We start from the raw sequence: 14327 nt of genomic DNA on the forward strand, positions 1-14327 counted from the left end.
TCCCTGAAAGTGGCGTCACAGGTAGGCAAGGTTGTAAAGAAAGCTTTTGGCATACTGGCCTTCATAAATCAAAGTATTGAGTATAGGAGTTGGGATGTTATGGTGAGGTTGTATAAGACATTGGTGAGGCCAACTTTGGAGTATTGTGTGCAGTTCTGGTCGCCTAACTACAGGAAGGATATCAGTAAGATTGAGAGAGTGCAGAGAAGATTTACTAGGATGTTGCCGGGTCTTAAGAAGTTGAGTTACAGGGAAAGATTAAACAGGTTAGGACTTTATTCCTTGGAGCGCAGAAGAATGAGGGGAGATATGATAGAAGTTTACAAAATTATGAGGGGTATAGACAGAGTAAATGCGAGTAGGCTCTTTCCACTTAGATTAGGAGAAATAAACACGAGAGGACATGGCTTTAGGGTGAAAGGGGAAAGGTTTAGGGGGAACATTAGGGGCAACTTCTTCACTCAGAGAGTGGTGAGAGTGTGGAACGAGCTACCATCTGACGTGGTAAATGCGGGCTCACTCTTAAGTTTTAAGAATAAATTAGATAGATACATGGATGGGAAAGGTCTGGAGGGTTATGGACTAGGTGCAGGTCAATGAGACTAGCGGAATAATATTTCGGCACAGACTAGAAGAGCCGAATGGCCTGTTTTCTGTGCTGTAGTGTTCTATGGTTCTATGAAGTTTGAACGCCTATCAGGTCTTTCAACCACTCTGTTCTTGTGAAAAAAATGTCTGCTTGCTCTTACCACAGATCTTATCTCTTGTATCCTAATACATCTCTGCTGCATCTGCTCCATATCCTTATCATCTTGAAGGTATCCAAAGTTAGGTGAGTATTTTAAATTACTGACTTAACTAATAATTTGTATAGGTTTTGTATTACTCCATTTCTTTTATAGTCAGTTCATAAAACCTAAAACCACAGATGTTCAGTTGTGGCTTAATGGAGTCGCACATTCCAGGACAGGATGAGAACACCAGGACTCGAGCACAAAAAATAAAGCTGACACTCCGGTGCCATACTGAGGGACGGCTGCACTGTCGGAGGTGTCATCTTTCAGATGAGACATTAAACCAAGGTTAATGAAACACAGCAGTCATATTTGCGCTTAGCAAGCTCCCTCAAATGGAAATATGGTAATCCGTTTTTGTGATGTTTAGTCACTGTTTAGTGAGTTCCACTGGTTATCGAGTTGGTAACTGGAGGTCATAAATTCAAGATCACCAGCCATCCATTACTTGAACTTGCCCACAAGCTATGAGATTCTGCACTGGAATTTAATACAAATTAGAGAACACCAACCTCTACAGGAGACCAGGGACCTTTGTGATCAGGGCAAGACACTGTGTATCAACTTAACCAATGAGGTTGAAAAATAATTAATAAGCACTTCAGACAATGAGCCTTGAGCCACAGAGGGCATCACAATAACAACTTATATTTATATAGTATCTTTAATGTAACAAAATGCCCAAAGTTGCTTTACAGGAGCATTATAAAACAAAATATGGCACTGAAACACATAAGGTAGATGACCAAAAGCTTGGTCGAAGAGGTAGATTTCAGGGAGTGTCTTAAAGGAGGAAAGGGAGGTAGAAAGGAGAAAAGAGAGATAGCGAGATAGAGAGGAGGAGAGGCGTATGGAGGGAATTCCAAGGCTTTAACGCCTCAACAGCAATTAAATACAGGAATGCACAAGGAGCCAGAATTAGAGGAGCTCAGATTATAGAGATAGGGAAAGGAGTGAAGTCAACATGATTTATAGAAGGGAAATCATGTTTGACAAATTTGGAGCTTCTTTGAGGATATTACTTGTAGCATTCATAAAGGAGAGCCAGTGAATGTGGTGTATTTGGATTTTCAGAAGGCTTTTGATAAGGTCCCACACAGAAGGGTAATTTAAAGTAAAATTAGAACACATGGGATTGGGGGAAATATACTAGTATGGATTGAGAATTGGTTAACAGACAGAAAGCAGAGAGTAGGAATAAATAGATCATTCTCAGATGGCAGACTGTTACTAGTGGGGTACTGCAACAAACAATGCTAGATCCATAGCTGTTCACAACCTACATAAATGATTTGGATGTGGGGACCAATTGTAATATTTTCAAATTTGCTGATGACACCAAACTGGGTGGGAACGTAAATTGTGGGGAAGATGCAAGAGGGCTTCAAGGGAACCTGGACAGGCTAAGTGAATGGGCTAGAACATGGCAGATGGAATATAATGTGAATAATTGTGAAGCTATTCACTTTGGCAGAAATAACAAAGGCAGAATATTTCTTAAATGATGAGAGGTTGGGAAGTATGGGTGCCTGATGGGACCTGGGTGTCCTTGTTCTTAAGTCACTAAAAGTTAGCATGCAGGTGTAGCAAGCAATTAGGAAGGCAAATGGTATGTTGGCCTTCATCGCAAGGGGATTGGAGTACAGGAGTAAAGGTGTCTTGCTGCTGTTGTACAGAGCCTTGATGAGACCTCAATTAGAGAATTGTGTACAGTTTTGGTCCCGTTCTCTAAGGAGGGATATACTTGTCATAAAGGGAGTGCAACGCAGGTTCACCAGATTAATCCCTGGGATGGCGGGATTGTCTTATGAGCAGAGATTGGGGAAACTGGGTCTGTATTCTCTTGAGTTTCAAAGAATGAGGGGTGACCTCATTGAAAGTTACAAAATTCTTGCAGGGCGGATGCAGATAAGATGTTTCTCCTAGTTGGTGAATCTAAAACTAGGGGACATAATCTCATGATAAGAGGTGGCCATTTAAGACTGAGATGAGGAGGAATTTCTTCACTCAGAGGGTGGTGAATCTTGGGAAATCTCTAGCCCAGAGGCTGTGGAAGATCAATCACTCAGCGTGTTCAAGACAGAAATCGATAGATTTGTGGAGACTGATGACATCAAGGAATATGGAGATGGCACAGGAAGGGGGTGTTGAAGTAGATGATCAGCCATGGTCTGATTGAATGGCGTAGTGGCTCAATGGGCTGAATGGCCTACTCCTGTTCCTATGTTCTCTACAACTGAAGACTCTGAGGTCTGCAGTTTCCCACTTCCTCCTATCTTAATGCAACATTTGCAATTTTTAATCCAAAAGAAGAATCCCAGAATCTTGAAAGCTTTAATAAATTATGACCAATGCATCTGTAATTTCCTTACTTATTTCTTTTTAATATTTGCCTTGAAGCCACCAGATTTTGGAGATTATTCTTTAGTCGTTTGGTAGTACAGAACTTGAGTATTGCTAAAAAAAAGAGACATATTGAAGCTTTTTGGCTTGCACTCATCAGGACACTTTGCAAGAATACCAATATAAAAGAAATACAACAATTTATAGTGTGTGTGAAGAGTGCGCTGTTATATTGGTATTCTTGAAGTGTCCTGACGAGTGCAAGACAAAAACTTTCATGTCTCTTTTTTCAGCAATACTCAAGATTATTCTTTCTCAAGTCTCATTATGCTCTCCATTACCATTTAAAAACATATAAAATCGAAGTTGCTTCTCTTGAATTATTTCCACTGGTGCTGTCTCTCTCCAGTAACAAAGTTTTCACTTAACAAGCAAGCCACTTCTTTTCACCAATTATAGTTTCACAAGTATCTAATTTTAGATCTGCATTCCCCTATACTCCACTCTTTCTCAAGATATTTACAACAACTTTTACTGTTAGCTTTGATATCCCTTGCAAGATTTTCTTATTCCTTTTTGAGCCTCTTCTGACTTTCCTTGGGTTATGTTCTTTTCTACAGCTCTGGAACAGCAAGGACATTGTCTGAGAATGAGGACGAGACACACTCCTTTGGCAGAATATAAGCTGCTTTACACTTTTTCCAGGATTTCAGCAAATCGCACCAAATCAATCTCTGCTGTTCTTCCACAGTTACACTCATCTGAGCGTGCTCAGAAGATCTTTCTCCTTTTCTATATCCATCTCCAACTGGCTTCTACGGGAGTGGAAGCACAGGATTGTTTGAATGATTTTGTCCTCTTTTGAGTTTAAAAAATATTTCTGCAATAAGAAGAATTTTGGGGAACTGCCTGGATACAGGCCCTGAGCCAATTGTGTTTGATGGCAAAAGAACCTTGATGCACCGATCTGTTTTCAAGGAGTTTAGCAGAGCACAAGAAGGGGTCATTGCTTGGACAACAAATCACAGATCCATGAACAAATGCACTTACATCACTTCTACGAGAACAAAGTATGCTACACGATTCTTATCTGAATGAAGCTGACAGTGTTAGAATTGTGCATCTGCAGCTTAATATTTCAAGTTCCTTTCATCCAAATTTTTGTTCAGTTTGGGTCCTGGAGGCAAAATTGTTGGTCCCTAGCCGAGGTGTGGAGAGAGATTTAGCAATGTAGAATATTGGCTCAGAAGCTAGACTCTCACAATCTAAGTTAAAGCGAGTACTAGTGAAAAAAAAGCGTGAGAGGGCATCACGTGCACTTATGTCAGTATGATCACTTGACACGTCAAGTTTTATTGTTCACTCAATCATGAAAATTCACACAGAAAAATAAAGAGGCATTTACACTACATATAGTACAGATTCTATATTTGTTGTTGTAACAGAATTAAGGGAGCATAGGGAAATGATAGCGTAGCTTTTGGACAACAAAGATATAAAAGAATGACAATGTTTTAAAAGCTGAACAATAGATGGGTCAGTGCCTGAAACAAAAAGACAGATCAACATTGTTGTGAGGCAGATGAGATGGTCCGACAAATGGCTTCACCTGAAATTTAAAGCTGTCTTTGCTTTCAGACTGACCGGCTGGGCCATCTCCGCCATTTTCTGCGAATTATGTTATTCTGTATTTCCTATTATTCAATGGCTCAATATTATACCCTCTACATCACCAGCTTTGTATCTTGGGAAGTCACCTAAATACATAGCTTTTGAGATGGATCATGCGTACTTGGCTAGCATACTACAGGCTGATTCTGCGACCTGCGCTCCATTTCTTGGGAGGCTCCATACAGAGCCTTGTAGAACATGATGATTAACTCCTTGTTCCAATTAATTTGCAAAAATCTTAAATTGTTGATAGTAATATGCACTCATTAAAGATTTATTCAACAGTACTGAGAACAATCATTCACAAGCCTGTAGGCCAATAAAATTTAACCAGGACAAACCAACAAATAGATAAAAGAGCAAACAAATCCCAAATATTTCACAATTAGGTGCTTTTGAAGTGTAAGCACTGTTGTAATATAGGGAAACACATCAACCAAACTGCAAACAGCAAACTCTCAGTCAGTAATGGGATAAATAACCAGCTAATAAGTTTTAAACCACAAGATTTTTTGCATCCACCCAAGAGGTCAGCACCTCCCACAGTGCCACACAATCAGTACAGTACTACAGTGAACTGTCAACTTAGATTACGTGCTAAGTGAGGCTTGAACCCACAACGTTCTGACCTAGAGATGAGAATGTTATTACTGAGTTTATGAGGTTGCACTTTCACCTCAGAGTCAGAAGGTTGCTGGTTCATCTGTAAATGGAACAGAATCTGCTTGAGTTTTGAAGGGCAGATTGCTAGGACACTTGAGCTGCATGCAGCCTTTGAGCTTAGTTTAGATACTGCTGTTTTAGCTTTTCTGCAGAACAATTTACCACAACCATCTGAGAGAGGTTCCACATTGAACAAGTGAAAAGTATCACATATAAACACATCAATCTTTATACTTCGAAATATCCACCCACTTATAATGAAATTCCATGTCTTAATCATCTATTTAGCCTACCAAAACGGATGCAAAATCAACTCCTCAATAAATTAAATAAATAATTTAAATAAACCTTCAGACACCATGTGCTTCATCTCTGTTGGCACACTGACTGAATCTCTTAATAAGACCATTTTAAAAGCGGTCATTTCAATTCAACTGTAGTGAACTGTCCATCTCGAGGGTGCAATGAAACCCCTTTGATGAAGTACGCAGTCAGTTTCAGGTTAAAATCTTGATGAGAAATTGACTAGATGTTTCATCAAAAGGTTGCAATTCCAAGACTGACTGTTTACTGTAATTGAACTTGAAGCTTTTACTATTTCATCAACCTGTCAGTAGGCAAGGCTCAATCACCCAGCTTGTGAGATGTTGAAATTTGGTTATGGAGAAAATTGCTAATGACAGAAAAGGGGGTTGGAGTGGGGCTCTAGCTACAAAGTAAATTAGATTCACAAACACTTGCTGTGCTGGCTTGGCTCACTATGACAAAATATAGTGATATAATTTTGATATACAGCAGATCAAGTGAGATACTGTGCAGGCCATAAATCTTTGAGTAATCAGCTACAGACACAGTCAACAGTATAATCAGCACTCAGTGTACAGAATTTCCAGAATTTGTTGCAGAAAACTGAATCTTCCGATGTGCACTTGAAACTTTTATTGAAATTTTATGTACAGTGTGGTTTTCTGAAGTTACAATTGAATTACCAAACATTTTGATAAGCCATAAAACTGCATAAACCCCCAACAACTCAAATCCACCTGACAGCAATGTCACCAACACTGGTCACATCAACATTCCCACTCTCTATCAGTCATCCGTCTGTAGAGGAGAATATGATAACACTTGCTCCAGGACATATATAAATCAGCCTCTGTTGACAATGACATCCAAGACAGCAGAAAGTTCCTAAGGCATTCAATATGTACGCTTGACTGCACTAGCTAGCTTTCCTGACGTGATAGGAACACAGAGCCGAGACTCAGTAGCATACTTCAGTCTCTCTTTTTTATGGCTGATGTAGATATAGAGGAACAATTATAATTTTAATTCAGGTGGTTAAGCCAGCTAATTGCATCAGCAGTAGCAGAATGCATCACTCTGAAGGCTCCTTTGTATGTGAGAATCAGGCACTGAGCCATTATATGCTCCTTGGCCTGTTGTGCGTAACTACAGATGTGCACTGGAGAGTTTATAATTTTCCATTTGTGCATCAAGTATCCGCATCTGACATGGTTTGTATGGATGCAGTTGTGGGTTGTCCATGAACTTTGTGGAAGATGTAAGCCAGAGATTTTCTGCATCTGGTCTTTCACAAGGTGTTTGCTTGCGACCTCTTATTAACTCCATTCGACTTATAAGCTTCATTAGAGTTACTTTAGAATGCAAGATTGTAACAAAACAAACTTTGTTCAATAGAAAAGATAGGAATATATACACAGAAAATTCATAAGAACTGGAGGCTTTCATTCTTCTGCAAGTTAAAATGGCCTTAAAAGTCACATTTCAGAATAAATCTAGATTGCAGGCTACGTATTGTGTAGGTGAATCTCGTGAGCCAAATGGTGCCATTTTACTTCAGTAACCTGCAATTGTGTGACAGGTAGTAAACTGCCTTTGGAACTCTGTATTATAGTTTTTCTAAAACTACTTGCAACGTAGAGGAACTTGTGGATTTAGCGTTCATCAAATACTTCAGTGCACATGCTGTCAATGTTTGTAAACTGCACACGTGGATAAGGTTTTGCATAGTGATTGAGTGGTTTCATCTGACCAATTTATCATTACCAAAGTAAACACAACTTGTAACATAGTATTTTTTATCAGTTTTACACTGAGTTGCACTTAAATTGCACAAAACTCCTCAGGCTTCAGCTAATCACAACCATGAACACTTGACTGCTCCAGAAAATAAATACTGGTTTCAGTTGATTTTTAGTATCAACAGCTGATATATAAATGGAAGACTGTTAAATAGTACAACTTGAAATTCTAAAGTGTTAGTGCTTTGTCATGGGAACTTATGAGAATACAGAAAATCAAATCAAGGTAGCAATTCTGTTTGGAAATGGGCCAGCTGAACTCTATTACCTGGTTCTTCTGACTGACAGACTTGCAGTCAAAAAATGTCACATCAAAGTGGGATGAAACACAGCTATGCTGCTATTCAAATTAGCTGTTTTTCTCTACTCTAGTTTCTCCTTTAACTTCTCTATAAGATGCGACTTGTATTGGGGTAGTTCTACAGGGGATTACAGCTATGCAATTCCTCACTCAAAATGCTGTTCCACCTATATGAAGTGTTACAGTGAATGTAGGTGCCTGTGATGGGGGAAGGTACATCGAACTTGCATCTGATATTCACATGCATGCTTGCGAGCACAATTCCAACAATTGTCACAAGGATCTCTGAGGTTCTCTCCTCTGGCCCAATATCATCAAGATATGCTGCAGAATCCAGTGCCACCCAACAGAGAACAGGCACCATATAAACCAGAAGCTGTTTAGTCTCTAGGTCAGAGCCACATCATGTTGGCCAAGAAGTCATCTTGATTGGGGTGGGGAGGTAGTGCATGTGAAGCAGCATTCTCTTCAAAAAAGTCTGATGTCCTGCCCTGCTTGTAGCTACTCCGATCAAAAGATCTGTTGTCACGGTATGTCGGCTCATCTGTCTTGTGCCATCCTTACACACACCCACTATAGCATGTCTTCAACCACTTTGTGACATCCGTCATCCAACTACACCTAGGTCGATCCCTCTTTCTGCTGCACTCCACTTTGCCCTTTTAGAGAGATCTCTGTAGCTTTTCAGCGCTGATAAAATGGCCAAAATACTGATACTTTTTTTGGATGTCACTTTTTAAGAGTTCTTTTTGGTTACTAGCTGATCTCCAGTGGTGTTGCTCACTAATTAAAACAAGTCTTCCCTCAACAGAAGACTTCATCTGTGATACTTCGTTTCAGTTTTCCCTTCTGCACTGGCTCAAGTTGTGACCCTGCCCTCCCGATTACATACCCATTCACAAGAGCCATGCAGTTCAAAAGTGGTCAACCAAATAATGCAGCCACGATGGAAGCAGTAACAATTGAGGCTATTGCATCCTCCCTCACTTCTACCTCATCCTAGGGCCACCCACATATTCACACCACACACTAGCTCAACTTTCGGGTGTTGCCAAACCCAAATTCGGCCATTCGCCCAGAGTCTTGTTCTTGATCAAACTACTAAATGTGGTACAGAATGCACCATTTCCATTCCCTTCCCAAACCTCAGGAATCTTCCTAACTCTTAAAAGCTAAAGTATCCAGTTTTGTAGTCATATAAAAGTACAATGAGCATAGCCCTCTCCTACTCTAAGCCAACATGGTTCCAAACACAAAGAAATTGGCAGCACACAACACACTGGGCTGAATTTTACAGCCCTCCATCCAGGTGAGCCCATTCTTAGCCCATTGGAGTTGACTTTCCCCCGCTAATTTTTCTTACTCTGGACTGTTCTTTGTTCTTTGCCATAGTCAGCCTAAACACATGATACAATGGTCACTTTCCCCTAAGTGTTCTCCAACCGGCACTCGATCTACTTGGCCCACCTCATTTCTAAGAACCAGGACTAGCAGTGCTTCCTTCCTTGCTGGGCTGGAAATATACTGAAGAAAACTTTCCTTATTACACTTTAAGAACTCTTGCCCCTCTCTGCTCTTTACACTACTACTATCCCAATCTATACTGGGATAATATAAGTCTCCCAGTATGAGTACTCTATAATTTTTGCTACTCTAATTTCCTTGCAAGTTTGTTCCTCCACATCCTTCCCACTAGTTGGTGTCCTATAGACTACACCAAGCAATATAACTGCACCATTTTTGTTCCTTATCTCTAGCCAAATAGATTCTGTCCTCGACCCCTCTGGGTCATCCTCTTTCTCCATCACTGCAACGTTCTCCTTAATCAGTGAGCGCAGGAGTAATATGTGAACTGACTTGGTCTGAGTTGAGACATGGACAGCAGAGTTTTAGGTTACATCAAGTTTACAGAGGGTAGAATGTGGGAGTCCAGCCAGGAAAGTATTAGAATAGCTAAAAGTCTAGAATTAACAATGGCATGAAAATGAAGCTTTCTGCAGCAGATAAGCTGAAGCAAGTTGAAATCGGGCAATGTACTGGAGGTGGTAAAGGCAATCTTAGTGATGACTGGAGCTTCATCCTGGGGTCAATTTTTTAAATTCCTTCTTGGGATTTGAGCATCTTTGGCAAGGTCAGCATTCATTACCGATTCTTAATTGCCCTTGAGGTGGTGGTAGTGAGCTGCCTTCTTGAACCACTACAAGGGACTTTAAAGAGGGGCAGCAGTCTGCAAGGATGGTAGGGTCAAAGGTTGTTTTTTTTTGAGGAGAATAGTGATGACGGCAGATTTAAAGAGGAGGACAACACCCAAAGAGAGAGAACCATTAAGAATATCGGCTAACATGGGAACCAGGAGGGGAAGCTGGGTGGTAGACAGGAGGGAATAGGGTTGAGGAGTGGATCTCATGGACAAGGTGAGCTTGGAGAGTGCAGGAGGGGGGATAGGAAAGAAAGAAAAAGGGGACAGCTTTGAATTTTTGCTTGGTGGGCTAGTGGAAGGAGAGGGGTGGCGGCAGAGGCAGCTGATGGAATGGTCTTGACCTTTGTAACAAATAAGTCCTTGAGCTCTCGCACTTATTGTTGGGGGGGGAGGGGTTTAAGAAGATGGTTTGCAGTGGAGAAAAGAAGCCAAGGGTTATATCTTTGCAATCCAGGATGAGCCTGGAATGGTGAGCAATTGTAACGTACAAGAGTAGGATCCAAAAGGATGGCGAAACCATTTGCCTGGCAAATCCTTTCAAGCCTGCGTCCCTTAGACCTAATGGAGCAAAGATGAGAGCCAAAACTGGGGAATGGCAAGGGTGAGATGGAGTAATATTTTTATTGATGACTAGGGTATCGAAGGTAGAGGTGAGATGTGTCGCTGCTGCTGCTGCAGAAATGTTGTGTCAATTGGAGGGCCAAAGTTTAGGCAGTTGGATTTTGAAAGTGCAGGTATCAATGAATTGGGGAGTAGTTCTTTTTTCCAGGGGTTGGATACAAAAGAGGGTATGGCTTGGGCGTGGAAGGGGAATTTGGGTAGGAGGACAGAGAGGGTAAAGGGGCTGTGAACACAGAGGGGAGAGAGCATGATGATTTCAAATAGAGGTTCAAACATCAACACGTGCTCCTTACATCCTTTGAAAACCCTCATGAGCCAAACAAGAACATAATGTTATAACTGGGTGCACCCAATAATTACCATGAGTCTCTGAATGTTACAGCACAGAAATAGGCCACTTAGCCTGCATCAGTATTTTTCTCCTTCAACCAGCTGGTCTATTTGCAGTCTCCTGCTTATTCTCAAAACGTGAACTTTGCTTCAACAACAGTTGTGGCACAGTTAAACCAAATTCTAACCAGTCTCTTAAAAAAAATAAAAATTCTAATTTCTCATTTAATTACCTCAAGAAAGCTGAAAGTCATTCCTCTCACTTAAAGTAACATGAGCTCCCTCTCTTTAGGAAACCTTTCTTTGCTCACTTTATTTTCTTCTCCTCCAGGTAGGAGTAGCCTAGCCTTGATGAATTAACAGTGCCACACTTTATAGCAGTATTGTGTACTCCATGTGTTACGATCCCAGCTGATGTTAATATTCGACCACTCAGATCCCAGATATATCCTAACTTTTTTTTTAAGAAATGCGTGGAGGAAAGTTACTGAACAAATTCACAGGAGTCTGCATCACAAGAAAAGTGAACTATATTACACCAGACATAAAGGTTGGAAAGATCTCAATACAAACACAAGATGACGATTCAAATTCACACTATTCCTTTACCCCAACAATGTATTTACGGACACATAAACCAGAGAAGAGTTACCACTTGCTTGACACAAAGGCTTCTCGCTTGGGACTGGCACAGTTGCAAACAGTTTTCTTCCAGTGAATTCCTGAACATTCACTTAATTCTTCTCACTCGACTTGTATCCCTCCGAGGCACACAAAACCTGCATTCTGAACTCACTGTTTCTTCAACTGCAGAGCAAACAGTTGAGTTCCCCAAACTCAGTCTTCCAGTATCACCTTTGGTAAACTGATCACTTTACTGAGTCTTATAACTGATTAATCAGTTAACTACTGTCTCAATAACCTTGTAGATTTTCTTCTCTCAGAACTTCAAAATCCCTGTCTTTGCTCTCTGACATAGCTCCCCCAATAAATGGCAGGTGCGACCAAAGTAGATTCCATGGATTTCTTCACAGCCCATCCAGGCGTTTGTCACATTGTGAGCCAACTAATCTCACTGAAACTTTGTCTTTCTCACAAGGGTTTCCAATCTCCACATTTGAAGATCTCACCTTGGAATTCTTTCCAAAAGTCGCTCCTACTTGGGCAGTTTCTACAATGGCCCAACTCACAGGATTTCAATCTCGCCTTCTGAAATTCCTTTTCTCTAGATTTTTGGGTACACTCGAGCATCACCTTCCAAGCTGTGTTAAGCAGAACACCACTGATTCAAAGGGGGACCTTTGCCCCAACAACCCACAGCATGGAGTCACCAACTTTCCGCGGACTTCTTGGATCCTCAGGGCTTCTCTCAAGCCCACTTCACTTCAAGTCTGCTCACTGCAGCTTTCTTTAACTCAGAGCCTATTACTCTGCTCCTTTCTTTTAGCTTAACTTAATGAGACCTATTTCTGATCGCTGTTTTTGTCCCTTAGCTGGGAAGTTCTTCTGGGACCTCCTCCTGTGCCTCTCCTTGGTTTGAGACTTCTCCCTGGGACACTCACTTGGTGTTGGCGCTCCAGTTCAGATCATCTGACCTGCTTTTCACGCTGTTTGCACTTCCTTGCTTCTGCACAGGTGTGCAGGATCGGTTCCTGGCTCGAAGGTGGTAAAATAAATGAACTGTGCATGTGCAGCCATTTCCCAGACGGCGCATGCGCAAAAAGCCCGGGGCTCCTCAGGAACTGAAATTCCCAACCTCCGACTTCAGCTTAAGGTAAGTGTTTGAGTTTTATCACACACGTTGATAGAGAGAACAGAGGCGATGTTAAGAATAGTCGACAGCTCTGTACCACAAACCTTAATAACACTGGGTCAGTCGGACACTTTGCAAATAGGACAAAAACGTACACATAATCCAGCAACACAAGCAGAAACAATGATTTATCAATGGTTCTCCTTCCTTAAAATAATAGGCAAACAAAGCAACTTCTGCTTACCTTGATGCTTCCTCCAATGAGATCAGGCGGCTCCTCTTCCGTCTCCAAGGCAACATTGATGGTGGCAAAAGGGCGACTGGCCATCTGCTGCATCTCTCGTAGAAGTTGCTAGGAGACACAAGTACACACAGAAGATAAACAGCAAAGTCCATAGTATCATTCTTAACTATGTATCATGATTCTCTAACAGCCATCACTCTGGCTTCCCAATGACATTACAGCTCATTTAGCACAGCAGGTATATCATCAGCTAACATTAAGGTTCTGTACCACACACCAAAACCCATATTCCTTTGTAGCTGCTTAAATTTGTTTACCAAAGTGGGGGAGGGAGAAGAGGTAGACAGAGAAAGGTATATTAATGACTGTCAATTTTGTGCTTCTCTAAATTATGCTAATTTGTTTTTCATGTGTATTATTTTTGAAGAAAATAAAGAGCTATTCATATTAGAACTTTCAAATAGTTACCTCTGCATAGAGAAAAATGACTGATCATAATTGCAGTAATAGAACAGAATTTTCTGTAGCAAGGCATCTGCCGTAAGACTTGCTCCTGCATCCTTCAGCTCAAAATGTTGCTCAGTTTTTGATGTTATCAGCTTGTACTTTCACAGAGAAAGAATAGGGCATCTGAGACCGAAGCGAACAGGGTATCTCCCAAACCAATCAGATTAAAGAATTGAGAACAATGAGAACATCAAGAAGGCAGCATAAATTAGAGTAGGTGAATTCAACGTCCAAAATTGGGCACAAATGAAGAGAAGGACAGAAAATTTAGGTTTAAAATCCCCAACAATTAATACTTCCAATTGTTAATTTTTCAGTGTCGGAGAAGTTGATTAGCAGTAATGAAGAATCACTTAATTAAAAGGCTTGAAATGAGGGCATTTAACATCCTGTGGTGAGTTTAACTCATATCTACCATACAAATATAGCACCTTCACAACATTCAGTGCATGTGAATTGCAAGGCAGACAATGAACTGTAATTTTCATGAAGTTAACTGGGGAGCAGGACATCTTGGTCAGCAATTTATACATACATATTTGCATTTAACCCTGCCTCACTTGAAATTTCTAACCCAATTATGCACAAAAACTGGTAAGAGCCATTAGCCTCAACATTATTTTGACAGTAAAATCTGGCCCTAAGTTAGTCAGTTTAAAAATTTAGAAAAAAATAAATCCAAAAAGTTGATGAAAATTTTCACAATCCATTTTCCATTTTACACAAGGCCAACATAATATTTTTATATTATTCGTTCATGGGATGTGGGCATTGCTGGCTAGGCCAGCATTTATT

General features: G+C 40.7%; 1 protein-coding gene across 1 annotated transcript in view; it reads right to left on the reverse strand.

The window, feature by feature from the left end:
* The window catches only part of atrn (attractin), a 364031-nt gene that overhangs the window by 31150 nt on the left and 318554 nt on the right, over positions 1-14327 (reverse strand). The window contains exon 27 of the mRNA XM_078554529.1: positions 13026-13133. Within this exon, the coding sequence (XP_078410655.1) occupies positions 13026-13133 (108 nt within the window). The remainder of the gene's footprint in view (positions 1-13025; positions 13134-14327) is intronic.

The sequence above is a fragment of the Cetorhinus maximus genome, chromosome 1, assembly GCF_964194155.1.
Source record: "Cetorhinus maximus chromosome 1, sCetMax3.hap1.1, whole genome shotgun sequence".
NCBI lineage: Eukaryota > Metazoa > Chordata > Chondrichthyes > Lamniformes > Cetorhinidae > Cetorhinus > Cetorhinus maximus.